This window comes from Ceratotherium simum, chromosome 39 (assembly GCF_057802395.1).
Source record: "Ceratotherium simum simum isolate JZ-2026a chromosome 39, ASM5780239v1, whole genome shotgun sequence".
NCBI lineage: Eukaryota > Metazoa > Chordata > Mammalia > Perissodactyla > Rhinocerotidae > Ceratotherium > Ceratotherium simum.
The window spans coordinates 815,902-842,719 of NC_141938.1; the positions used below are offsets into that span (position 1 = coordinate 815,902).

Sequence of the window (26,818 nt, forward strand, 5' to 3'; positions counted from 1 at the left end):
TTCAATCTGAACATAGAAAACAGAATACAAAAAATAAAATGAACACAGTCTCAGGGACTTGTGGGACTATAACACAAATCTAATATTTGTGTCATTGAATTCCAGAGGGAGTTAAAAAAAAATGTGGATCTGAAAAGTTATTCAGAGAAAAAGTGGCTAAAAATTTCCCCAGTTTGCCAAAAGACAAAAACCAATAGATTCAAGAATCTACTCCAAAACAGATAAACTCAAATCCATGCCAAGGTACATCACAATCAAATTTTTGAAAACTAAAGACATAGAAAAAAATTTGGAAAGCAGTGAGAGATAAGATAAGAGAAAAACAATTTGAATTACAGCTAATTTGTCATCAGAAACCATGGTGCCAATGCAAAGTAGCACATTTTTCAAATGTTGAAAGAAAAGAGTTGTCAGCCTAGAATTCTATATGCAGAAAAGATATCCTTCAGGAATTAAGGGGAAATCAAAACTTTTTTTGATAAAATTTACTTTTTCCCAAATATTAAATAAACATGATACTATGCACTGAATTGTGTCACCCTAAAATATATGTTGAAGCCCTGACCCCCATGGGTGTATGGAGATAGGGGCTTTTAGGAGTGATTAAAGTTAGGTGAGGTCATAGGGTGGGGCCCTAATCCCATAGGACTGATGTCCTTAAAGAAGAGGAAGGGACACCAGAGCTCTCTCTCTTCTCTTCCACACGCAGAGGAGAGGCCATGTGAGGACACAGTGAGAAGGCAGCCATGTGGAAGCCAGGAGGAGACCTCACCAGAAACCAACCCTGCTGTCACCTAGATCTTAGACATCCAGCCTCCAGAACTGTGAGCGAATAAATTTCTGTTGTTTAAGCCACCCAGTCTATGCTATTTTGTTATGGCAACCTAGCCAACTATTACACATGGACACATAGAAAACAAAGAAAATATTAAAAATGCAAAGAAAATCACCAGAATACCACCACACAGACTACTGGAAAATTGGGGGTATGTATTGCTCTTCTTTTAAAACATGTCAGCAATATTCTCCTTTATCAGTATATGTGAATCTAAGACTCTTTTGATATTGCTGAAGAATAAAAACACCTTAGTTTTAGACCTGCCAAGGTTTAGGGAAGTTTGAGTAACATGAAGAAGATCTTTGTGGTGATGAAATATTACATATCATGATTGCAGTGACAGTTACAGGAATCCACACATGTGATAAAATGACACCGAACTACACACACATTGCCCCGGTGTCAGTTTCTTGGTTTAGATATTGGACTATCATTACATGAAAATGTAACCTTTGCAGGAAACTGAGTGAAGGGTACACATGAACTCTTGGTCTCATTTTTGCACCTTCCTGCAAATCTACATATATTTCAAAATAAAAACTTAAAAACAAAGAAGTCTGATAATAGATAATAAATAGATTAGTCTTTTCACTCTGACCTAAGGTCCTTCTAGGGGCAAAAAGACCAGTAGAATGATTCTTCACACTTGGGAGGTCTTGTAAACACAGTTTCACGCTTCCTATATCAGAAAGGTATAAAAACCAGGCTCAAGGAGGCTTTCAGTGCAAATACTAGTGATGCTGTGAAAATATTTAAAAGCAGAACTGTGAGTTTCAAAGAAGTTAATCATTGGGCAGCTTAGGAGGAAGAAAGCATTCAGATAAGTAGTTTCCTAAGTCAGCCCATGAAGACAGAAGTCCTACTAAAAATAGGAAGTCGTTTTCACTTGCACGGACCAAGATCAGACATCCTCCGTGACTGGGCTTGCTGGACTCTGCACCATGATGAAGAGATTTCTAAGATTGCTGCCAGGTAGGAAGAATTATAGAGAGAAGACTAAAGCTATCTGGGAACGGTCTGTCCAGTTTGAGAATGTTCTCTATTCTGTGTTTGATTTCTGTCTTGTTTTTCCACTATCTCTGTAAGGAAGAGCAGGGAAGAAAAATTAGGAAGGATATTAGCTCAATTATATTCAGTTTTCAAAGGAGAAATTCGGTGAAACATATTCCTAGGGCAAATATGGGGACTTGGAGATTTCTCATTCTGGCACCTGAGTTAGTTCAGCTTTTCCAGAGAAACCAACAGGATGTATCTTTACATCTATATCTATCTATCTATCTATCTATCTATCTATCTATCTATCTACCTATCTACCTACATACCTATTTATCTAGATTTATTTTAGGAAATTGGTGGATGAGATTGTGGAGGTTGGAAAGTCCAAAATCTGCAGGGCAGGCCAGCAGGATGGAAACCCAGGGAAGACTTATTGTTGCATCTCAAGTCTGAAGCCGGTCTGGAAGCAGAATTCCCTATTCCTTGGAGGTGGTCTGCCTTTTTTCTCTTAAGGCCTTCAACTGATTGGATGAGGCCCATCCAGATTAAGAAGGGTAATCTGCCGACTCAAAGTCTCCCGATTTAAATGTTAAACTCATCTAGAAAATACCTTCACAGCAATATGTAGACTGGTGTCTTATCAAATATCTGGGTACCATGGCCAAATCAAATGTGCACATAGAATTAACCATCACGCTGCCTATGTTATTTTTTCATAAGAGTAGATAACCAAACTCTAAGAAACTTAATATTTGAAGAAAAACATAGTCCTTTAGTCTTTCAGTTTTGTATGAGTAATGGAATTATTTGAAGGACAATAACAGTGAATTAGTAAAAACTAGTATTAGTGAGGTGAGCTTAATTCTGATTAGTCTGTATTTCCTTCAATGCTTGGGATAGTACATATCACCTAGTAGGTTAGGCATCCCTTATATGTTGTCCTCATTGGTTGTAATTTGTTTCCTGGGTTTTATGAAAATAACCACATTTCTTATCATCTGCTGTGTGGAATATGATTTTTTTAAGCTGGGCATATTTCGGAGGGTCCATTGTACCAAATACTATGGGAATTTGAAAGCAGTGGAGAACAAAGTTAGTTTCTTCTGGATATTTACATTTTTAGGTGTCTATGTAGAATGTGATCAGTAGACTAAATGAACTTATTCATACACATGGGACATTGGGACTCATCTGATCCTGCTCTGGTGCCACACTTTAGGAAACAGAGGCATGGTTGGTGGGGCACCTGAGGCACGGAAGGCATGCACCACTTTCCCAAGGGGCAGCTTCAGGCTGCTTTGGACTCAGGTGGTCTGGACCCGGAGCCTGGCCCTCTGCAGTACTGCACAGAGTCATAGGAGAAAAGGACATTTCGTGGGCAAGGAGGGAAGAGTAGGGGTCTAGGACTCTGACCCCTGAGAGGACCAAGGTGAGCATGTGATTCTGCCTGACCCTGGAGTCTGACCTAGACACGGTGGGTCTCAGGTACCAGGAAGGTCATAGAGGAGCCCGAGAGAAACTCTGCTCTTCATTTTCTTCCTTTTCTCTTTCTTTCCCTTTAGCTGACATACGTTGTCTGTTTACTCTGTATCGGACTCTGTGCTAACCCTTTGTTAGTTGTCACTAATCTACAATCAGAATAAAGCTCCTCCTATTACGCTACCGTTTCCCCATTTTGCAATGGAGAAAGTGTGGTTCACACAATGGGTGGTGTTCCCAAAGCCACACAGCCACCACGTGGAGGTCTGGGATGCAGACTTGAACATGTCCATCTCCTAATTCATCCTCCACCAGTGTCCTCTGTCACCTTACACAGAGTTGAACTGGGCAGCACAGCCTAAAGAGGAATTCACTTTTGTCTTCCTTCAAGGCACACAGATCTGAAAGGATTTTCAGAAAATTTTTGGCTCACAAGATTGGGATGACACACTCTAACAGGTGTTATTAGAGGTATTGTCCGTAGGGTAGATTTTATTCCTTAGCACTTGTAGTTGTTTTCATACCACAAAGCTTGTTGCTGTCAGTTACTCATTTCTCAGGACTGGACTGGGAGACAACGTGGGAAGGCTGTGCCCTCAGTGAACTGCAGGAGGCCAGGAGCTCAGCTGGGGGAAGCACAGAAGCCGTGGGTGCTGCACCTGGAGAGTCCACTCACCAGGAGATGGTGGCTGCACCTGCAGACTCCTTAGTTCTCACTCGTCACCTGTCATCAGCTCCCCCTCTCTTGATTCCAGGGCTCCACGCCCTGCTGAAATCACTGTGAGCTAGGGCTCACACTTCAGGCTGTCTGATTCCAAACCCACACTCTTCTTGTGTGCCCTGAATCATGTACTCTAAACAGGGGGGGTGATCCTGGAAGAGAAATCATTGAAGCAGATTTCTGCCATCTCCAGAGAACAAAGAACCTGGGTCTGGGCAAAGGCACTCCAATCTGAGGACATTCTCCTTCAAGATTTTCCCCCTTCATTGGGAGAAGTTGCAGTTCCTAAGCTGTGTCCCTGTCATCAGCTGTCTGTGTATATTCTGTCCCCTCACCTGTAGAACCTCAGGCTCCACGAGGGCTGTGGCTGTCAGTGACTGATTCCTCGGGAAGTCCTGGAGATGGAGGGGAGAGGCTGAGTCCTCAATTCTGAGTCGAGTACAGGAGCCTCGGGGAGGCTGCTGGAAAGCCATAGGCTGCAGGTCCAGAGCCACCTCCCCAGGAGGCAATGGCTATCGGACAGGGGTTGAAGTTAGAGCTTGACTCTCTTCTCTTTGTCTTCTCTTGGTCATCCTGTCCCAGGATTCTCACTGCTGCTGCTGTTGTCATTGGGACCTACAGCCCAGCACTCTAGAGGTGAGTTTTCCCAGCATCCGCATTAGTGACGTAAGCTGGGATCCCATGCTGGGGTCTGGGTTCCTTCACCAACAAGGCGGGGAAAGGAGGCTTATTCTGCACGTGAGGCTCAGAGATGTTCCTCTGTGGACAGGAGAAGGCGTTTTTTCCTCCCTAAATGTCCAGAGTCTTCTGAGCTCTTCTGCTTCCAGTGGGAGTCATCCATCTCTGCCCTCCTCTCATCTACTCATGGACCCACAGTTGGCAGCTGGCTTCCTCCATTTCTTGGACCTTCTGACGCTGTCTTTGTCCCACAGCCTGTGCTCGCTGGTGCCCTCGGAACTCCATATGTGTCAGTGGCACCATCTGTCTCTGCCATCCAGGATTCAGTTCTTTGTCTGGGGAGATCATCACCAACCCCGCGGAGACCTGCGACGGTACAGGAGCTTGGGGGTTGCACAGGGGCATACAGAGATTTTGGGGAGGTGTGGGGCATCCAGATCCTTCAGCACTGAGAGCAGCACAGAAGCACTTTGTCAAGGATGAGAGAGGAGACAGGGCTGGGGAGGGTTGAGGGAAGTGAGCATCGGGTTTCATGATCAGTAGTGGAGTGTTGAGAGCTAACACAGTGGAGCTGGGCTACGTGGGTTCAAAGCCTAGCTCTGCCACTGGCTGGCTCTCTGACCTTTAGGAAATTATTTCTCCTCTCTGTGCCTCAGTTTGCTTGTCTGTATATTAGGGATAATCATTGAACCTTCCCCACATGTATGGTTGAAATTTAATATTTAGACTAATACAGAGCAAATTATCAACAAAGGTGAGCTATCATCGTTGTTATTGCTGTTATTATTGTTGTTATTATTGTTCTCATAGCACAAAGAAAGGGGAGGAATAATGGCAGAAACAGGAGGAAAGAAGCACCCAGGGCCTGGAAGCTCAGGCTCTCCTACTAGAGGGAGCTCACCAGGAACTCCTGTCCGGCTCACGATCATGGTCTCCCACTGCGTCCTCACAGCAGACCCGTGAGGCAAGCAGAGCCAGGACTGTGGTTTAAAGATCAAATTTGGGCTCAAAGAGATTGAGTGGCTTGTCCAAAGTCCCCACAACTACTGTGGTAGAATCCAGATCCAGGTTTAAAATGAAGGAGTTTTTATTCTTCAACGATACAGGATCACAAAAGGAAATTATACAACCTCAAAATGGTTAAGATGGTAAATTTTATGTAATGTGCATTTTACTACAATTTTAAAAAATGAGAAAAAAGGAAATTATACTACTCTTACCTAGAAACATTCTTCATTTACTTGAACTAGTCTTAGATGCATATTTACTGATAATAAAGGAAAATATTCCTATGTTAGAAAATATAAGTAAAAAATACCCCTAAAATTTCTAGTAGTCCGTATAGTAGACTCATGGGTGATTTTCTTTGTTCTCGTTTTGTTTCCTAAGCATCCATGTGTTAATCAATATTGGAGGGAAAGTAATTTCCTCAGGGAAAAAAAAATGTTATTGTGACACCTTACCAGCCCACCCATGACCCTGGAGGTGTTCCTAAAGATCCTTTGTGCATTGGCACGTGTGTGTCTCACGGAGATTTGTAGGCTGGGTGACCGTGGAGAGATCCTGCTGCTAACGTCACTGGATCCCAGCTCCTTTCTGGGAACACAATTGTAGGACTGAGAATTTCCCATCCTCATATCTCGCTGCCTACGCACCTCATTCTGAACGGTCCTCCACTCGACTCCACCCATCCCGTTAGCCTTGAGAACAGATGTCCAGCCATTGCAGCCATCACAGAACTGGAGGGAAGCCCATTGCCCTGGTGGGGGCTGAACAGGAATCCCTCAGAGTGTGTCCCTCCTGCTCCTGTCCTGTCCTGGTGCTGACACCCACAGCCTGGGTCGGGGGCCTTAGAAGGGAAATCTGCAGGCACAGAGAAGAGAGCTCTGATCTGGGGGAGACCAGTTGCCTGTCTTCACTCGTCGTGATGCTGAGAGTCCTTTCAGGCTCTAAAGTCTTTGGTCCCCTGATTGGAATGTACAGGAACCAAACATTTTGTCTCTGCATTTTGATTCATGTTTGAGTCCATGGTTCTTATTAAGCTGATGCTGTTTTTAGCAACAGTGTACAAGACCCTGAGCTGCTCAAAGGGGACCTGGGTCATGGGCATCTTTCTTCTCATGTTTAGAGAACAAGGAGAGAAGAGATGCCACAAAACACTCCCAGTGACTCAGCTGTAGCCATTTTGTGCTGCTTCCTCATTTCATATCTGACTCAGGCTCTGATAAGGGGGGACTTCCCTCAGGGGTGGAGAGAGCAAGACTCCCCCAGATGCATCCTGGGATATCTTGACAAGGCCTGACCCTGGGAGCTGGGGGAGTGCCTGACGAGGAGTGTGGGGTGTACTTGGGCCACTGTGAGTAAAGGGGGCTGGAAGCCAGCAGTGGGCAGGCTCCTGACCTCCTGGCTTCTCCCCAGTTGTGAATGAGGCCACCTGGGCATGAGTTCTGTCCCATTGCCATGACTGGGTCTGGCTGGAGGCCAGGGTCTCTGCCCTGATGGAACTCACACCTTTTGGAGGTGACCCTTTGTCCTGTTGTGTTCTAGACATCAATGAGTGTGAAGCCCCCTTGGCAGTGTCCTGTGGGAAATTCGCAGACTGCCAGAACACGGAAGGGAGATACTACTGCACATGCAGCCCAGGATATGAGCTTGTTTCTGGAGGAAGAACGTTCAGGAACGAGAGTGAGAACACATGTCAAGGTAAGAACAATGTTGTGTCTTCCATCTCCTTGTCCATGAAGTTTGGGGTCATTTGCCCCCACTTTCTCCAGGTATTAGAGGGCAATCTTGGCACCTACATGGTCACCCACCTCCTCTGAACCACAAGGCTCAGAACCCTCCATAGATGGTCGCTTCTGGAAGTTCTACATATGCTGTGCCCACCTGGCATCTTATCTTTGTAAAGAAAAAGAGGGAGATGGCATCAAGATGCCTCTTGTGTTCACAGCGTGTTCTGTTCCAGTGCAATATCCATCCTCTTCATCAGTCACTGCCAGAAGGGGACCTTCCCCCACTGGAGCCCACATGGACTAGGTCACCTCAGGAGTCCTCTCAGACCCCCCCCCAGGCCATGACAGACCCAGGAACTCTGTCCAGAGCCATGGGGGTGGGGAAATTCAAGGGTGGGCTCACCCTCCCTGGCTTCCCCTGGCCCTGACCAACAACCCCACTTGGCAAAAACACCTCATGGCCCTGGACCTGACCTGACTTCTTGGATGCTCAGCCTCCATTTAATTCTTCTAGCAGGGTTCCCCCTGGCCCTACCCAATAATCTCAGTCCATGGCCTGTGGGCACCTCAGATGACTGAGACCCAGGAGGATATTGTGTCAAGTGTTGACAAGGTGACATGGACCCCAGGCACACAAACTCAGAGTGTTGGCTGAATGGAATAGGCTCCCGACTGGACCAAAGGAAAAGAGAAGGCATCAACAGGGACCATTGCCCCAAGCCTGACCCTCTACCAAGGGGGTCAACCCAGGCCCCATGTTGACTTGGAACCCCTGGGGACAGAAGATGGAGGCTGAGCTCCACCCACGGGGCCCACAGGTCTGCATCCTTGGTGGGAGGCCAAGGGCTGAGAAAATGAAACATCTGCCACCCCTCGCCCATCAGCACCTGCTCCCCTCTCCGGCCACCACAGTCCTCACCCACCATGGGCCTTGCTCAGATGTAATTCTCTCCACTTCCTGCCAGTTCAGAGGTCGTCTTCATGGGGATCAGAAAAAGGCACCTTCACCACCCCAAGGCCACCTGGCTGGACCTCAGCCTCCACAGTCCACCTAGCCTGGCGCCTGCTGTCTGGGTGGCCCTGGATGTCCAGCGTCATCTTCATTTTTCGTGCCCCTCTCCAAAAGCCTCCTTCTTGAGAGGCTGTTCAGGGGTGGGTCTTGGTTCACCTCTATGGAGCTGGATTCTTGGAATTAGTGTGGATGAGAGAGCACTGTCCTGTCAGAACAACTGAGAATCCAAGGAGAACTCAGCCAGCGAGCAGCCACCCTGGGAAATGAGGACAAAGGCCATCCCTGTGAGCCAAGCTGGTCCTGCTCGGGGAATGCAACATTTCCCCTGCACTCAGGCCCCAGGAAGGCCCAGCCTGGCCATTGTCCAAATGCTCAGGCTGGGACACAGGTGGCCATGATGTCCCCACTCCAGCTGGGAGCTGCCTAGGGATGCTGAGGGATTTGGAGCTGGGAGATGGAGAAGAATCAGGCCATTTCCAGCCACATCTGGACAGCAGAGCGTCTAGGCCACCACATGCACCCACAGGCCTCCAGGTGAATAAGAAAAGGCACCCACTCACCAGGGAGGAGACAGTGGCACCTTCCAGATGCTTCTCTGCTAGGAAACATGCCAGAATCCCAGCCCCAAAGGCTGCCCGCAGCTTCAGGTGTCTATGACCCTCTCTTCCTCTTGCAGACGTTGATGAATGTCAACAGAAACCCAGAATCTGTAAAGGCCGCAGAGTCTGCATCAACACCCAGGGCAGCTACACCTGCAGGTGCCCGCCCGGCTTGGAGCTCAACCTGATGCACCCGAAGCTGTGCACAGCCTAGACTGTAGGTGGGGAAGGAGCTGAGGCAGGTCCTGCAGCCCGAGGAGGAGGGAGAGGATCCTCAGGTTCCTGGAAAAACAAGGGCCTACAGAGACCCTGCCCAGGGCTCCACCTCCCTGAAAGGTCCCACCACAGAGCAGAGAAGTGTCAGGACCTCTGGGCCTGGGGATCCCTTGTGGTGGCCCTCCCCCTGTGAGTACCCCCCAGACCTCACCCCTTTCCCATCTGTCACATGGGAGCAGAGGGAGGTGTCACTTCTGGCTCTGAGAAGGAGAACCTTGGTCCAGGGCTCAGGAGAAAGTGAATAAGAGCCTTGATCAGGAAGTTCAGCTCTCCTGACTTGGTTTCCATTTCTGCCTCAGGCATAGCCTGAAAAATGGGAGCATTGTCCCTGCTGATCACACCTTAAGGGAAGCTGCCAGAGAGAGCTTTGTCAGGAACGTTGTGTCCTCAGTGCAGGTAGTGAGGAGACGGGGGACCTGGGCAGGGCAGGGCTGACCCTCTGGGTTCTGCTCTAACAAAGGCAGGGGTGCGGCTCTGGGTGGCAGTGATGCCACAGCCCCACCCCCTGTGTCAACAGGTGCATAGCCATCGTGTTGCAGCTTCCCTGGTTAGAGGCCCGTCACAGGTCACCACAGTCCACCCTGCACCGTGCGTGAGGGACTTGGTGTATCTGGGCTCACACTTGCACACACAGTTGTGCCCCGTCCACCTCACAAGTCCACATAAGCTCTGAGCTTACGGAGTCTTTACAGTGGAAAATGCCGTCACACAGTTGTGTCCTGACAGGTTAGATGCTGGAAGGTGGGGCATGGGGGTGTCTTCAGTGTGAATTGCTGAGGAACTTGAGAAAAGGGGCAGTGAGAGGTGGGGCAGTGAGAGGAGGGCAGAGCTGACCCTCCGGCTTTGTTCTCAGACATGAATGAATGTACCTTGGGGCACAATCTGTCCCACAATTCCACCCACTGCCTCAACGTCGTGGGCGGCTAAGCGTGCCGCTGCCGCCCTGGCTGAAAGCCAGTTCCTGGGTCCCCGGATGGCCCCAACAACACTGTCTGTGAAGGTCCTGAGCTCAGACGCTGCCCGCCTGGAGACCCACACTCAGAGCATCTGATCACAGATCAGTGGCAGCCACACAAACCTAGCAGACTGAGCAGGGGGTGCCCTGCAGTGCCAGGTGTTCAGCCTTTGGAGACTAGATGTGAACAGATATGGGGGTCCCGAAGAAGGAGGTGGGGTACCAAGGGGAAGGCTCCCGGGGCCCCCAGGCAGCATTAGTCACTGACTGGGGTGAAGGTGTCCCACTGTTTCACAACCTGTACATCTGTCCCGGCTCACCTGCCACTGCGTCACCTCTGCACCTCCCATAACCTCAGGTCCCCCCACTCAGGGGTGTGCCCTCACCAGGTGGCATCACCTCCCACCAAGGGGGCGAGGGGACACAAACACAGAGAAAGGGGTGGGGCGTGGAGAGGAGAGGGGCCTGATCCAGGCTGTGACCTGGCCTGACCCCATCTTTGTGTCCCCAGATGAGGACGAGTGCAGCTCCGGGCGGCATCAGTGTCACAGCTCCACTGTCTGCGTCAACACCGTGGGCTCCTACAGGTGCCGCTGCCGCCCAGGGTGGACACTGATTCCTGGGTCCCCCGATGGCCCCAACAACACCGTCTGCGAAGGTACCTGTCCTGACCTGACCCCAGACTCCACCCTCAGCACACACAGACACGCTCACACCTAGTGACCCACTGTTCTGTCCCCTGCAGAGATCTTCCCCCCCTGGACTCCACCTCCTGGAATCATGACCCAGGTGAGTGGCCCCAGCAGGGACCAGGGGACAGGAATCACTCTGTGCAGCCCACCCCATCAGCCTCTTTTCCCCAAGTTCCCTTCCCATCCTCAAGGTCCCCTGACCCTCTCATCTCCTCTCTTGCCAGCGTCTCTCCCAGTTCTTTGAAAGAGTCGAGGATCTGCGCAGAGACTTCAAGTCAGCCTTGGCCCAGGTCACCATCCAGGTGAGGGCAGGACCCAGAGGAGGCAGGGGGGAGGCAAGCATAGAGGCTGGGGGAAGCTGTGGTCTGGGAGGAGGAGGATCCCAACACCAGGGCACCCTGCTCAGAGGCCCCGCCTCTCCCGGGGGGTGGGATGAGCTGACAGCAGGTATTTGTACTCACTGTTAGACACCCACATGCGCCTGCTGACACCTTCCCTCTTGCTGCTCTGGACTTTCGGTTTGTGTCATGGTTGGCATTCATGGACAGGGTTGACCTCTGAGTAGCTGGATTCCAGGGGCAAAGACCCTTGGAATCACATCCAGTACCACCTTTATCCAAAAATAGATAGTCTCTGGAGTCTGTTCTCGGTGCTAAGTGGGCAGGGTCGTCATGCAGACCCTCTGGCTCTTGGCCCATTGGTTCTGTGTCTCCATCCCCCAGAACCTCATGCAGGAGGTGGATGTTCTGCTGGAGACCCCAGGGGACCTGAAGACCCTGCCCCACTCAGAGCAGCACTGTGTGGCCTCTAACCTTCTATTTGGCCTGGAGGATGTCCTGAGAGGGCTGAGCAAGGCCCTGCCCACTGGGTCATTGACCATCAATTCATCTGCAGGCACAGGTAATTACCTGGGTCTGCCCAGGCTCCTGCTCTGCCCGTCCTCCACCTCACTCCTCCCCAACCTCACTGGAGCCGAGTGATCATGCTTGTATCTCAGTGTTACTCTCATTAACAAATTAAATAGGAGGTTAAAAAGAAATGAAGAAAAACTGTAAATAATAGGCATTTTCATCATAACATTAATTAACAGCAGATGAAATAATTATAGTGAAGAATTTAAGATAAAATAGGAATGGCTTCAAAAGAAAACGGATTACTAAATTAGGAAGAATGTAAATTTAATATTATTTGATATTAAGTATGGTTTGTTTAATGAGGTAAAATTCACATAACATAAAATTCACCATGTTAACCGAAGTGTACAAGTCAGTGGCATTTAGTACATTCACAGAGTTGTGCAGCCATCACCTCTATTTCTGAAATATCTTCATCACCCAGAAGTAAGCAATGCACCCACTAGGCAGTCACTCTGCATTCCTCCCCTCCCCCAGCCCCTGGGATCCATGAATCTGCTTTCTGTCTCCATGGATTTGCATATCCTGGACGTGTCATGCACATAGAATCATACAACGTGTGACCTTATAGTCCAGCTTCTGTCACCTAGCACAATGTTTTCAAGGTTCATCCATGCTGTGGCATGTATCAGTATCTCTTTCCTTTTTATGGTTGAATAATATTCCACTGTAAGGATACATCACTCTGTTTATCCATTCACCCATTGATGGAAATTTGGTTGTTGCTACCTTTTGACTATTGTGAGTAGGTTACTATGAATATTGGTTTACCAGTTTTTGTTCTAATATCTGCTTTCAATTCTTTGCATACGTACACAGAGTGGAATTGCTGAGTGATAGCAATTCTATGTTCTATGTTGCTCATTCTATGTTCAACTTTCTGAGGCACCACCAAACTGTTTTTCCAAAACGGCTGTACTATTTTCCATTACCACCAGCAACGTATCAGAGTTCCAATCTCCTCATCCTCAGAGACACTTGTTACTTACTTCCCTTTTGTTTTTTTTATTGTAGCCTTTCTAGTGTCTGTGAAGTGATATCTCATTATGGTTTTGATTTGTATTTCCCTAATGACTAATGATATTTAACATCTTCTCATGCAATTGTTGATTATTTGTGTCTGTTTTTTGGAGAAATGTCTACTCAAGTCCTTTGCCTATTTTTTTTTTAATTTTTTGTTTATTGCAGTAACATTGGTTTATAACATTGTATATCATATGATCCAGCTATTCCACTGCTGGGTATTTATCCAAAGAACTTCTAAACACAAGTGCATAAAGATACATGCACCCCTGTGTTCATTGCAGTGTTATTCACAATAGCCTTTGCCTATTTTTTACTTTGGTTGTTGACATTTGGTTGTTGAGCTGTAAGAGTTCTTTATATATTCTGATAATAGACCCTATGAGATATGTGATTTGCAAATGTGTTCTCACACTCCACAGATGGTCTTTTCATTTTCTTCATGGTCTTTTCATTTCAATAAACAGATATTTCAATTTTGATGAAGTCCATTTTATTTATTTTCTCTTTTGTTTCCTGTGCATTTGGTGCCCTATCTAAGAATCCATTTCCAAACCCAAGATCATGAAAATTTACCTCTATATTTTCTCCTAATTGTTCTAGATTTAGCTCCTAAATTTAGGTCTCTGATCCATTTTGAGTCAATTTTTGTGTCTTATGTGAGGTAGGGGCCAACATCTTTCTTCTGCTTGTGGATATCCAGATGTCCCAGCACCATTTGTTGAAGAGAATATTCCTTCTCCATTGACAGGTCTTGGTGTTGCTTGCTGAAAATCAATTGACTGTAGATACATGGGTTTATTTCTGGATGCTCAATTCTATTTTGTGGGTCTATATGCCTAGTCTCATGCCGGTATCATAGTGTTCTGATTACTATAGGTTGGTATTAAGTTTGAAATCAGATGGTGCAAGTACTCCAACTTTTTCGTTTTCAAGATTGTTTTGCATATTTGAGCCTCTTGCACTGCCATATGAATTTTAGGTTGAGCGTTTCCATTTCTACAAAAAAATAATAAAATGTTGTTAGATGTTGATGGCATTGCATTGAATCTGTAGGTTATTTTGGGGAGTATTGCCATAGTAACCATATTAAGTCTGCCAATTCATGAACAAAGGATGTATTTCCATTTATTTAGGGTTTTTGATTTCTTTCAACAATATTTTGTAGTCTTCTGTGTGCAAGTCTTGAGACTCCATAGATAAATTTACTCCTAATATTTAGCTGAAGATTTTTTCATCTATGTTCATAAGAGATAGGTCTACAGTTTTGTTTTCTTGTGATGTCTTTCTCTGCTTTTGTTTTCAGGGTGAGCGTGGCCTCATAGAATTATATAGGTAGTGCTCCTTCCTCTTCTATTTTAAGGAGGAGTTTAGAAAGGATTCATGTTAATTCTTCCTTAAATGGTTGGTAGAATTCACCAGAGAAGCCATCAGGTCTGATCTTTTCACTTTGGTAAGTTTCTGATTACTGATTCGATCCCTTTATAGGGCTGTTCAGACTTTTTATTTCTTCTGCAGCCAGTTTTGTAGTTTACATGTCTCCAGGATTGGTCCATTTCATCAAGATTATCTAATTTGTTGTTGAAAATTTACTCAAGGTTTCCATTATAATCCCTTGTAAATTCAGATGATAAACATATATATACACCATTATTATTTCTACCAAATATTATACACGACATTATAATATATATAAAATAATGGTTTTGTTTGGTACAAAAAAATAACAGTATTACACATAATTTTGGTGTATGTATATGTGTGAGTGTGTGTGTGTGTATATATATATATATATACACGAAATAACGGTACTATATCAACCACTGCAGCACAATTACTAATCTAACTGCCACAACTCATAGAGCTGTCCCTGGAAGTATATATATAAAATAGAACTATCATTTCATACACAAAATGATAATATTACACATACTATTGTGACTATGTATATATATAAAGTCATCCTATTAAAGCACCACTACCGTCACAATTACTAACCTAACTCAACTGTGTAACTCCCACAACTCATAGAACTGTCCATGGAGGTGCGGGAGCAAGGAGACAGGAATGTCATCTTGAGTCAGAATCAGGCAAAGATGCTGCTGAACTGGGATGTGGTGCAGAAATCTGGAGACTCAGGTAACAGCTGAGATGGGGAGAAGGTCACTGAGGCTTCACAGTGGGACAAGTGCCCAGGGATGTGACAGATAGAGAATTAAATGCTAAAGGGAAGTGTGGGGTGTGGTGGGGCCACAAGGAAAGAGTCCATCTGAAGAAGGGGTCTTGTTGGGGATGCCAAGATGACACACTTCACCTCGTCCTACAGGTCCTTTTGTGGTGGGCCTTGTCTCCATGCCAGGGATGGGTAAGTTGCTGGCTGAGGCCCCCCTGGTCCTGAAGCCTGAGAAGCGGGCAGTTGTACATGAGACACACAAGGACTTGCTGCAGGTAGTCTCCCCTGTCCTGCTCTCAGATGTCGTCACCGCCTTTATGAACAACAATGACACCCAGAACCTCAGCTTCCGAGTCACCTTCATCTTTAACCATGTGAGTCCAGGTGGGATGGGGGTGTGGGTGTGGAAGAGGTCTGAGTCCTGGGCACAGCCTCAGGGTTCAGGGAGGCTCCCCTGTGGATGCATCATTTCCCCAGGAAAGCACTGCATGAGCCAGGTTAGGTCATCATTTCTGAGCACCAGAACCACCAGCTCACACCTACTCTCTGTTCCTACAGTCATTGACCTCTGGGCCAAGGCAGAGGGTGTTCTGTGTCTTCTGGGAGCGTGGCCAGAATGGAAGTGGTCATTGGGCCACCACAGGCTGCAGGTTGGTGGACACCAGAGACACCAGCACCACCTGCCACTGCACCCACCTCAGCAGCTTCGCCGTCCTCATGGCCCACTACGACGTGCAGGTGAGGGCTCTGAGAGGGCTGCATTCAGTGTGAATCGCACTGTAACAAATTCCCACAACATAGCAGTTCAATAGAACCACAAGTGTATTATCCCCCAGTATCTGCAGGTCAGCAGTCCTGCGTGGTATAGCTGGGTTGTCAGCTCAGGATCTTACAAGGCTGAAATCATTGTGTCAGCCAGGGACACACATTCGTCTGAGGCTTGGGGTCCTCCTCTAAGCCCCCTGGTTGCTGGCGGAATTCAGTTCCTTGTAGCCGTAGGACCCAGGGCCCACTTTCTTGCCACCTGGCATCAGGGTACCATGCTCAGCATCTATGGGCTACCTGCATTCCTTCTCACATGGCCCTCTTCTAGGCTCATTCACAAGGTATCAGTGTTCCTTTGTGGAGGCCAGAATCAGAAGTTTCCTCACATCAAAACTCTCCAACTTTGAATCTTTTTCTCCTGGAGGAGTCCAGATCTTTCAAGGCCTCACCAGACCAGATCAGTCCCACCCAGGATAAATTCCTTCTCTTAAAGTCATTTGATATAGGACCTGAACTCCAGCTCTAAAATCCTTGCACAGTAGCACCCAGAATTTCCTTTGATTGAAAACCTGGAAAATGGTGTGTGTGCACCCAGGAGCAGGGATATGGTTGTCAAATTCGAATTATGCCTACCACAGGGGTCTTTAGTACAGCAGTGCTCAGGGGCTGCAGAAAGGAAGATTTGGTGATGGCAGAGGTCTGAGGGGATCGTGGGAGCCAGTGAGCACAGGTGGGTCAGGAGCCATGTTGGCCACCTACCCTGGCCAGGTGAGCTGCTGAATTCCTCTGGATCACAAAACCAAAGACTCCATCAGGTGGCCTCTAAACAAAAATAGGCCCTTCTGAGTCCAGGGCTTGGTGCAGGGTCTGAGTTAATCAGTTCAGAATCACATAGTATTCTAACATTCTGAACCTCTGGGTACTTAGCCATAAACATCACAAATTTACCTGGCTCCTCCATTCCTAATTTTGCTGTGCTTAAAAATCAAAATGGTGGAAGCAATGTCAGGAAGGCATGACTGTGATCTCTTTTCCGGGTCCCAGGAGGAGGACCCCGTGCTGGCTGTGATCACCTATGTGGGGCTGAGCCTCTCTCTGCTGTGCCTCCTCCTGGCGTCCCTCACCTTCCTGCTGTGCAGAGCCATCCAGAACACCAGCACCTCGCTCCACCTGCAGCTCTCCCTCTGCCTCCTCCTGGCCCACCTCCTCTTCCTCACGGCCATCGACCGAACCGAGATCAAGGTACTGACCCTGTCCCAGTGGACCCTCTGCCCTGCCCCAGAGGTGCTGGGTCCACAGAACCACGTTGCACTGGACACTGTAATAAAATAATCTTGTCTCTCGGGGAAGGTGAGAGGTGAGTAGCCAGTTTCACATTGACTGATGCAACTGGAAGACAAACCCTCTCTGACAACTCCTTCATGCTCCTCAGAGTCCTCCCCAGGGGCAAGGTGCAGGAGAGGTCCTGGGCCACCCTCCACCCTGACTGTGCCTCCTGCTGACACCTGCTTCTGCCCCCAGGTGCTGTGCGCCCTCATCGCGGGTGCCTTACACTATCTCTACCTGGCCTCCTTCACCTGGATGCTGCTGGAGGGCCTGCACCTCTTCCTCACTGCTCGCAACCTGATGGTGGTCAACTACACCAGCGCGAGCAGGTTCATGAGGAAGCTCATGTTCCCTGTGGGCTACGGGGTCCCGGCTGTGATTGTGGCGATTTCTGCAGCATCCAGGCCTCACCTTTATGGAACACCCACCCGGTAAATGTAAATTCCCTCTGTCCTTTTCTTCTCCAGCACGACCATGGCCATCATAGAACCAACAGAGCACTTTGATCACGCCAGAGCATAATATGGAGAGAGACACTAAGTAATAATCCAGAGGGCTTTTTTCTGGGGGAAGATATTATTAATTAAGGAGAATATTTTTAGATCTCTGTCCTTCAAATTGCAAGAAGAAATCAAAAGAAGTAGTTAGGGCATCATTTAAAAAAAATCTAACCTGTTTCTTTATCTAAATACAAAGGACATTCCAGTTTTTCATTTATAATAGTAGAGCTGATCTGAATAATCAAAGTAATAGACTGTATCATAGTTAAGGTTTACAAGGTGCTTGTTGTGGACCAGGCACTTTTCTAACCATTTTATATGTGTTAATTAATCAACCCTCACACCAATACTGTGAAGCAGATGCATACTCTCATTTGCCCCATGTTACAGAGGGGTAGACTGAGGCACAGATAGTTTAAGTAAATGCCCAAAGGTGCACAGATAGAAAGTAGCAGAGCTGTGACTCGAATCCAGGCAGTCAAGCTCCCGAGCTTGCAGTCCTTTATTTCCATCTTTTACTACCAAGTTGACTGTTTTTACATTTTTATTGAAATATATTTCACATACCTAAAATTTACCCTTCTAAGTGTCCAGATCAGTGGTTTTTAGAATAACCACCGAGTTGTGCAGCCATCACCACAATCTAATTTTTGAATGTTTTCAATTCCCCCAAAGAAACCTGGTGTACAGTAACCTTCACTCCCCATTCCCACTACCCAGGCCTCCACCCAGCCCCTGACAGTAACTCTTCTGCTCTGTGTCTCTGCGGATCTGCCTATCCTGGATATTTCACTAAATGAACTCTTGCATGTGGTCCTTGTGATGGGATTCTTTCACTTAGCATGATGTTTTCATGGTTCATCCATGTCGCAGCAAGTTTCATGACCCCATTCTTTGTTGTTGTTGTTGCTGGTGGTGTTGTTTTGTAAATAATATTCCATTACAAGGATATAGCAGATTTTATCCATCCATCAGTTGACAAACATTTAGATTATTTCAATTTTTTTGTGATTATGAACAATGCCACTATAAACATACATGTACAAGTTTTTGTGTGGTTATCTATGTTTTCATTTTCTTGGGTATATATCTACAAGCGGAATTACTGGGCCACATGGCAAATCTATGTTGAGCATTCTGACAAACTGCCACCTGTTTTCCAGTGTCTGTACCATTTTACATTCCCACCAGCAATATATGAGGGTTTCAATTTCTCCACATCATTGTCAACAGTTAATGCCTACATTTTTTATTCTAGCCATCCTAATGAGTGTGCAGTGTTATTATACTGGGGTTTAGATTTGCATTGCCTTAGTGACTAATGATTTTGAGCATCTTTTCACAGGCTTATTGAACATTGGCATATCTTCCCTGTAGAAATACTCATTCAAATTTTTTGCCCATTTTAAATTGGGTGTTTGTCCCTTTATTGTTGAGATGTAAGAGTTCTTAATATATTCTGGATACTAGTCCATTATCAATATATGATTTAAATATTTTCTCCCAATCTGTGTCTTTTCACTTTCTTGATAATGTGCTTTAAAGCAGGCAAGCTTTTAAATTTGATGACATCAAATGTAGCTATTTTTTCTTTTGTTGGTCGTGCTTAGGATGTCATATCTAAGAAACCATTGCCTAACACAAGGACGGAAAGACTTCTTCCAATTTTTTTCTTCTAGAAACTTTATGGTTTTAGCTATTATAATTATGTCTATGATAGCTGTTGAGTTAATTTTTGTGTATAGTGTGAGGTAGGGGCCTAATATTCTTGTTTTGCATATCGATACCCAGTTTTCCCAACACTATTTGTTGACGAGGATATTCTTTCTCCATTGAATTGTCTAGATATCCTTGTTGAAAATCAATGGAACATACCTACTGGTTATCTGGGATAGTGTTTAATTACTATGCATTTATGAAATTCAAATTTTCTTCTGTTGTGGAGTTCTAATTTCCTTCATTTGTGGTCAGAAAAAATACTTTGAATGATTCCAATTTTTAAAATTTTATGAGGCTTCTTTTAACACCTAACTTATGGTCTATCCTATCCGAAAGAACGGTCCTCATGCACTTGAGAAGAATGTGCATTTTCTGTTGTTGAATTGAATTTCTCTCAATGTCTGTTAGATCTCATCGGTTATTGTGTTGTTCATATATTCCATTTCTTTGTTGATCTTAAGCCTCATTATTCATCCATTTTTCAAGGTGACATTGCATGAGCTCCTAAGGATGTGGTAACAAAGCACTGCAAACTTGGTGGCTTAAAATAACAGAAATATATTCTCTCACAGTTGTGGAGGCCAGAAATCCAAAATCAAGGCAGGTTGGTAGGGCTGCAATCCCGCTGAAGGCCCAGGGGAGAATCCTCCCTTGCCTGTTCCAGCTTCTGGTGGTTCCAGTCATTCCCCAGCTGGGGGCAGCATAACTCTGATCTCTGCCTCTGTCTTCCAGTGGCCTGCTCCTCTGTGCCTCTGCCTCTGAAATAGCCCTCTTCTTTCTCTTACAAGGACAATACGTATTGGAAGTAGGATCCACTCTAAATTGAGGATGATCTCATCTTGAGATTGTTAATTTATTTACATTTGGAAAGACCATATTTCCAAGTAAGGTCACCATCACAGGAACCAGTGGTTAGGACTTGGAGACATATTTTGGGGGGTCACTATCAAACCCACTACAGAGGTGTTGAAGTCTTCAACTGTTGTTGTTGAATTGTCTATTTCTCCCTTCAATCTCGGGTTTTGCGTCATGTATTAGGGACTCTGTTGTTTGGTGCATGTATGTTTATAGTTGTTATATCTTCCTGATGGATTGACCCTCTTATTATTTTAAAGTGTCCTATTTGTCTTTACCCCAGCTCTCATTTGGTTACTCCTTCTATCCTTTTACTTTCAATCTACTTTTGTCTTTGAATCCAAAGTGTGTCTTGCAGTAGATAGAATAAAAATTTTAATCCATACTACCATTCTCTGACTTTTGATTGGGGTGTCTAATGCATTGATTTATAATGTAATTACTGATAAGGTAGAGTTTGTATGCCATTTGACATTTCTTACCTGTACATCAAATAGCTTTATTTACTCTCCTATTCCTCATTTCCTCTCTTCTTTTGTGTTAAATAGACATTTTCTAGTGTACTTTTTCAATTCCCTTGTTTCTTTTACTATGTTTTTTGAGTTGCCCTGAGGATTGCAATTAGCATCTAACTTAATTTCACTACTATACTAAACTTTCTTCCAATGTTTCTCTATTTCCTTTCTCCTCTTTAGTACTATTACTGTTGTAAACCATTGACGCTGTTTTATAAGCATTGCTTTGTGCAGTTGTCTTTTGACACAGGAGAATGAAAGAGTTACAAATAAAAATAAGTTTATAGTGCCTTTCCTGATACCCATGTAATTACCTTTACTGGCACTCTCTAGTATTTTTTGTGGATTCAAGTTACTGCTTAGTTTCCTATCCTATCAGTGTGAAGGGCTCATTTAGTATTTCTTGTAGGACAGTTATGCTAGCAAGACTTATCTTATTTTTGTCTATCTTGAAATGACTGAATTTCTTTTTTTTCAGGGAGAATTTAGCTAGATATGGAAGTTTTGGTTGGCTAACATTTTTTTTACTCTTTGAAGGTGTTATCCCACTGCCTTCTGACAGCCATGATTTCAGACAAGAAGTCATTTGTTAATCTTATTGAGGACCTTTTGTACATGAAAAATTAGTTTTCTCTCACCACTCTATAGATTTCATCTTTGACTCTTGTCAGTAGGTCTCTGATGTGCTTAGGTGTGGCTCTCTTTGAGTTTATTCCACTTGTAGTTCACTGAGCTTCTTGGATGTGTAGATTAATATTTTCTCCAAATTTAGGGAGTTTTCAGGCACTCATTCTTTAAGTAGTTTTTGGCCCGTTTGTTTCATCTTTTTCTGGGATGTCAATTATGTGCATGTTGGTGCACTAGGTCCTGTGCCACAGGTCTCTGAGGTTCTGTTCATTTTTCTTCATTCTTTTTCTTCCTTGCCCTGAGACTGCATAATTTCTATGGACCTATATTCAAATTCATTAATTCTTTCTTTTTGTTGTTTCTGAGGAAGATTTGCTCTGAGCTAACAACTGCTGCCAATCTTCCCCTATTTTGTATGTGGGTTGCCACCCTAACACAGCCACAAGTGGTGTAGGTCTGCACCAGGGATCCAAACCCGGGCCACTGAGGTGGAGCATGGCAAACTGAACCACTACACCACTGGGGCTGGCCCTATTAAGTCTTTCTTTTGCCTGCTCAATGCTGTTGTCCAGCCCCTCAAATAATTTTTCATTTCAATTACTGTAATTTTCAACTCCAGAATTCCTATTTGGTTCCATTCATAATTCATTCATATTCTTTATTTGGTGAGATGTTGTCATACTTGCATTTAATTTTCCAGACATGGTTTATTTTATTTCTTCTAATATATTTATAGTAATTCATTTGAAGACTTTGTGTACTAAGCACAAAACCTGTGCCTCCTCAGGCACGTTTTCTTTTGATTGATTTTTTTCCATGTGTGTGAGGCATACTGTTTTGTTTCTTTGTGTATATCATAAATTTTTGGTTAAAACCAAGAGTTTTAGATCATATGTTGTAACACTCCTGTTATCAGATTCCTCAAAGGCTGGTTGTTATTTCTAGTTTGTTGTTGTTTGTTTGTTACTGACTTTCCTGAACTAATTCTGTGCATTGATCATTCTCTGTAGCATGCAGCCTCTGAGTTTTCTGCTAGCTTTTTAAAGTTCTTGTTTTTATTTTTAATCCTAGGTGCCTAGGAGGTCATACCTGGTTCAGGACAATTTAGTGGCCACTCAATCTTTGGGCATAAGATTTCCTTACATGCCTCGCCTATAAGCTTTGAACTCTTTTACAAGGTATGTGTATGAGAAGGCACACCTGCAAACTTCAGGGAGCTTGTGTAACAGACTGAGCTCTCACTTTCTGATGGCACAAAGCCTCAAGGTCAGCCAGAGAAGAGAGACTGGTGCCTTCTTTATTCCCAGTCCTTTCCTGAGCATGGGCACAGCCTTGTGCATCCTTAGGTTTCCATGAAGATTTCAGAGCTTTTCAAGATTCCCTGTGGTCCTTTAGTGCTCCAGTATTTCCTTTTAAATCCCCAGACAAGTTCTTGTTGGTCCAACCTGAAGTCACAGCCTTAGACAGCTGGTGGTGTGACAGTAGTTTGCTATTGTTTTGCTGTTGCCCAGGAAGTAGGCCTTTTTGTCCCCCACTGAGATGAGCTTTCAGTCGAATCAAATAGCCACCAAATTTGGAGAATAAAATCTTCACAGGGAGTCAAAGGATCAGAACAAAATACCAGCTGTGCTCTGGGGATGATGATGATGCCTTTAACAGATCTCTAAAAATAGTCATATCTCTCTGTTGTCTGCAAGGCTAGCAAGTCTTGGATGCTGCACCACTAAGCTGCGGAGAGAAGGAACTGAAATGGTTCCACGTTAAAACATCACAGACTCCTTCCTCTCCAGTCTCATTGAGGTTCAGTAGTTTCTCTTGGCTAGAATACTTCTGGTTTGTTCTGTGGCTTTGGATAATTGATAGAGTCTTGAAATTGTTGGTTTTAGTTGTTTTGCTTATACTTTTGTTGTTTTAGATGGACAGCAAGTTTACCAAGGTCTTCACTCCTCCATTCAGGAAGTCAGTCTCCCAGAACGTGCACTCTTAACCAGGACGAGCTGCTAAAATTCATGTTCACCTGCATCAGCTGAGCTCTTTCCAGGTGTCCTCCTTGGACACTTCAGTTCTTTCCTGATTACATGCTTCTCAGTGTGTACTTCATTGTCCTGAGATGTCCTGACACACTCTCCTTTGTCCTGAGGTGTCTGCCTCGCTCTCCACTTTACCCTCATGTGGTATAAAGAGTGGAATCTCTCACTATCTGAAAGTAAAACCTTGAGCAACAGACGTAAGCTCCCTATGCCTCAGTAATCAATCTTGATCATAAGAGAACGTTTGTTTTGCACTGTTCTTAAAATTAAATTGAGTAACTCAACAGCAAAAGACAAATAATTCAATTTAAAAATTGACAGATTTGAATAGACATTACTTTAAAGGTATAAATGACATATAAATGCATGAAAAGATGCTTAACATCGTTAGTCATTAGTAAAATGAAAATTAGAAACCAAAAAATGAGGTGTCATTTCACACCCATTAGGCTAAATGGCTAAAATTTTTAAAAAGACAGACAGGAAGAAAGTGTTTTCAAGGATGTGGAAAAACTAGAACTCTCATACATTGCTGACTAGAATGTAAAATGGTGCAGCCACTTTGGAAAACAGTTTGACAGTTTCTCCAAGGTTGACATACAGCTGCCACATGACCCAGCAATTCCACTCCTAGGTACATACCCAAAACAAGTGAAAACATATGTCCACACAAAAACTTGTACATGAATGCTCATAGCAGCATTATTCAAAATACCCGAAAACTGGAAACCAGCTAAATGTCCACCAACTGATGAATGGATAAATAAAATGTGACATATCCATAGAAGGGAATATTACTGAGCCATTAAAAAAGACTAAAAAATATTATTCAGACATGAAAACATGCTGCAACATGAATGAGCCTTGAAAACACTATGCTAAATGAAAGAATCCAGTCATAACAGATCACATATTTTATGGTTTCATTTATGTGAAATGTCCAATATAGACAAAACCATAGAGACAGAAAGAAGATTAATGGTGCACTGGGGCTAGACTCAGGGGTGGGGTGCCTGAAAGTCCGAATGAGGTCTGACTGCTACTGTGAATGAAGTTTCCTTTTTTTCTATCAAAAGCATTTTATTAATATAAAATGACATTTTTTAAAAATATATCTTCAGTACCACTGGGTGCATACCATACACATTGTTCTCCACTTTGATTTTTTTCATTTAACAACGAATCTTGAAGATTCTTCAGCTATACAAATAGAGCTTCTTCATTCCTTTTTTATAGATGCATAATATTTTATTATATAAATGTTTCATAATTTCAATAACTAGCCCTATATTGATGTACATTTAGATTGTATCCAGTCCTTTAGTTTTACAAACAGGTAGCAATTCCTGGGGTGGCATCTGTAATTTTTTAAAAATTATTTTATTGAGGCCATATTGGCTATAAAGCTGTGTAAATTTCAGATGTACATTATTATATCTCACCTTCTGTGTAGACAGCAACGTATTTACCACCACTAGTCTAGTTTTTGTCCTTCATCATACATATGTGTCCCTTTATCCCTTGCCTGCCTCACTCCCTTCCTCTCTAGTAGCCACCAATCTGTTCTTGTTATTTATGTGTTTATCTTCCACATATGAATGAAATCATACAGTATTTGTCTTTCTCTGTCTGACTTATTTTGCTTAGCATAATACCGTCAAGATCCATCCATGTTGTTGCAAATGGCATGATTTTAGTTTTTTTATGGCTGAGTAGTATTCCATTGCATATATATACCACATCTTCTTTATCCATCCATCGTTGATGGGCACATAGGTTACTTCCTTCTCTTGGTTGTTGTGAATAATTCTGTGATGAACATAGGCCTGCATAAATTTTTTTGAATTATTGATTTCATGTTCTTTGGATAAATACCCAGTAGTCGAAGCTGGATCATATGGTATTTCTATTTTTAATTTCTTGAGAAATCTCTATATTGTTTCCCATAGTGGCTGCACCAGTTTGCATTCCCACCAGCAGTGCATGAGGGGTCCTTTTTCTCCATATCCTCTCCAACATTTGTTATTTCTTGTCTTGTTAATTATAACCATTCTGACAGGCATGAGGTGATATCTCATTGTAGTTTTGAATTGCATTTCCCTAACAATTAGTGATGTTGAACATCTTTTCATATGCCTGTTGGCCATCTGTATATCTTCTTTGGAAAAATGTCTGTTCATATCCTCTGCCCATTTATTGATTGGGTTCTTCATTTTTTTGTTTCTGAGTTATATGAGTTCTTTATATATTTTGGAAATTAACCCCTTGTTGGATATATGATTTGAAAATATATTCTCCCAGTTGGTGGGTTGTCTTCTCATTTCATTGATGGTTTCCATTGCTGTGCATAAGCTTTTTAGTCTGATTTAGTCCCACTTGTTTATTTTTAATTTTGTTTCCCTTGCCTGAGTAGATACGGTATTCAAACAGATACTGATAAGGTCGATGTTGAAGAGCATACTGCCTATGTTTTCTTCTAGGAGTTTTATGGTTTTAGGTCTTATATCCAAGTCTTTAATCCATTTTGACTTAATTTTTGTGTATAACGTAAGATAATGGTCTACTTTCATTCTTTTGCATGTGGCAGTCTGGTTTTCCCAACACCGTTTATTGAAGAGACTGTCCTTTCTCCATTGTATGTTCTTGGCTCCTTTGTCAAACATTAGCTGTCTGTAGATGTCTGGCTTTATTTCTGGGCTCTCAATACTGTTCCATTGATCTGTGTGTCTGTTTTTCTGCAAACACCATCCTGTATTGATTATTACAGTTTTGTAGGACATTTTGAAGTCAGGGAGTGTGAGACCTCCAGCTTTGTTCTTTTTCTCAGGATTGCTTCGCTATTCCGGGTCTTTTGTTATTCCACATAAATTATAGGATTCTTTGTTCTATGTCTGTGGATTATGTTCTGTATGTTCAATATGTTCTATGTTCTATGTCTGGGATTCTGACTGGGATTGCATTGAATCTGTAGATTGCTTTAGGTAATATGGACATTTTAACTATGTTTACTCTTCCAACCCATGAATTTGGAATATCGATCCATTTCTTTATGTTTTCTTCCATTTCTTTCAATAATGTCTTATAGATTTAAGTATATAGATCTTTCACCTCCTTGGTTAAATTTATTCTTAGGTATTTTATTCTTTTTGTTGTGATTGTAAATGGGATTGTGTTCTTGCTTTCCTTTTCTGCTAGTTTGTTATTAGTGTATAGAAATGCAGCTGATTTTTGTAAGTCGATTTTGCACCCTGAAACTTTACTGTATTTGTTGATTGTTTGTTAGAGTCTTTTTTGATTACTTAGGGTTTTCTATATGTAGAATCAAGTCCTCTGCAAATAGTGACAGTTTTACTTCTTGCTTTCCAATCTGGATGCCTTTTATTTCTTTTTCTT

General features: G+C 43.9%; 1 protein-coding gene across 1 annotated transcript in view; it reads left to right on the top strand.

Annotated features, from left to right (window-relative positions):
- Positions 1-1,729: 1,729 nt before the first annotated feature.
- Positions 1,730-26,818, top strand: part of LOC101401294 (adhesion G protein-coupled receptor E2-like) — a 38,356-nt gene continuing 13,267 nt past the window's right edge. Inside the window, exons 1-13 of the mRNA XM_014797641.2 lie at positions 1,730-1,810; positions 4,617-4,670; positions 4,967-5,086; positions 7,260-7,415; positions 10,798-10,944; positions 11,032-11,075; positions 11,203-11,280; positions 11,701-11,878; positions 14,947-15,054; positions 15,242-15,462; positions 15,647-15,826; positions 16,898-17,095; positions 17,375-17,610. Coding sequence (XP_014653127.2) covers positions 1,780-1,810; positions 4,617-4,670; positions 4,967-5,086; positions 7,260-7,415; positions 10,798-10,944; positions 11,032-11,075; positions 11,203-11,280; positions 11,701-11,878; positions 14,947-15,054; positions 15,242-15,462; positions 15,647-15,826; positions 16,898-17,095; positions 17,375-17,610 — 1,751 coding nt within the window. The 5' untranslated portion in view covers positions 1,730-1,779. The remainder of the gene's footprint in view (positions 1,811-4,616; positions 4,671-4,966; positions 5,087-7,259; positions 7,416-10,797; positions 10,945-11,031; positions 11,076-11,202; positions 11,281-11,700; positions 11,879-14,946; positions 15,055-15,241; positions 15,463-15,646; positions 15,827-16,897; positions 17,096-17,374; positions 17,611-26,818) is intronic.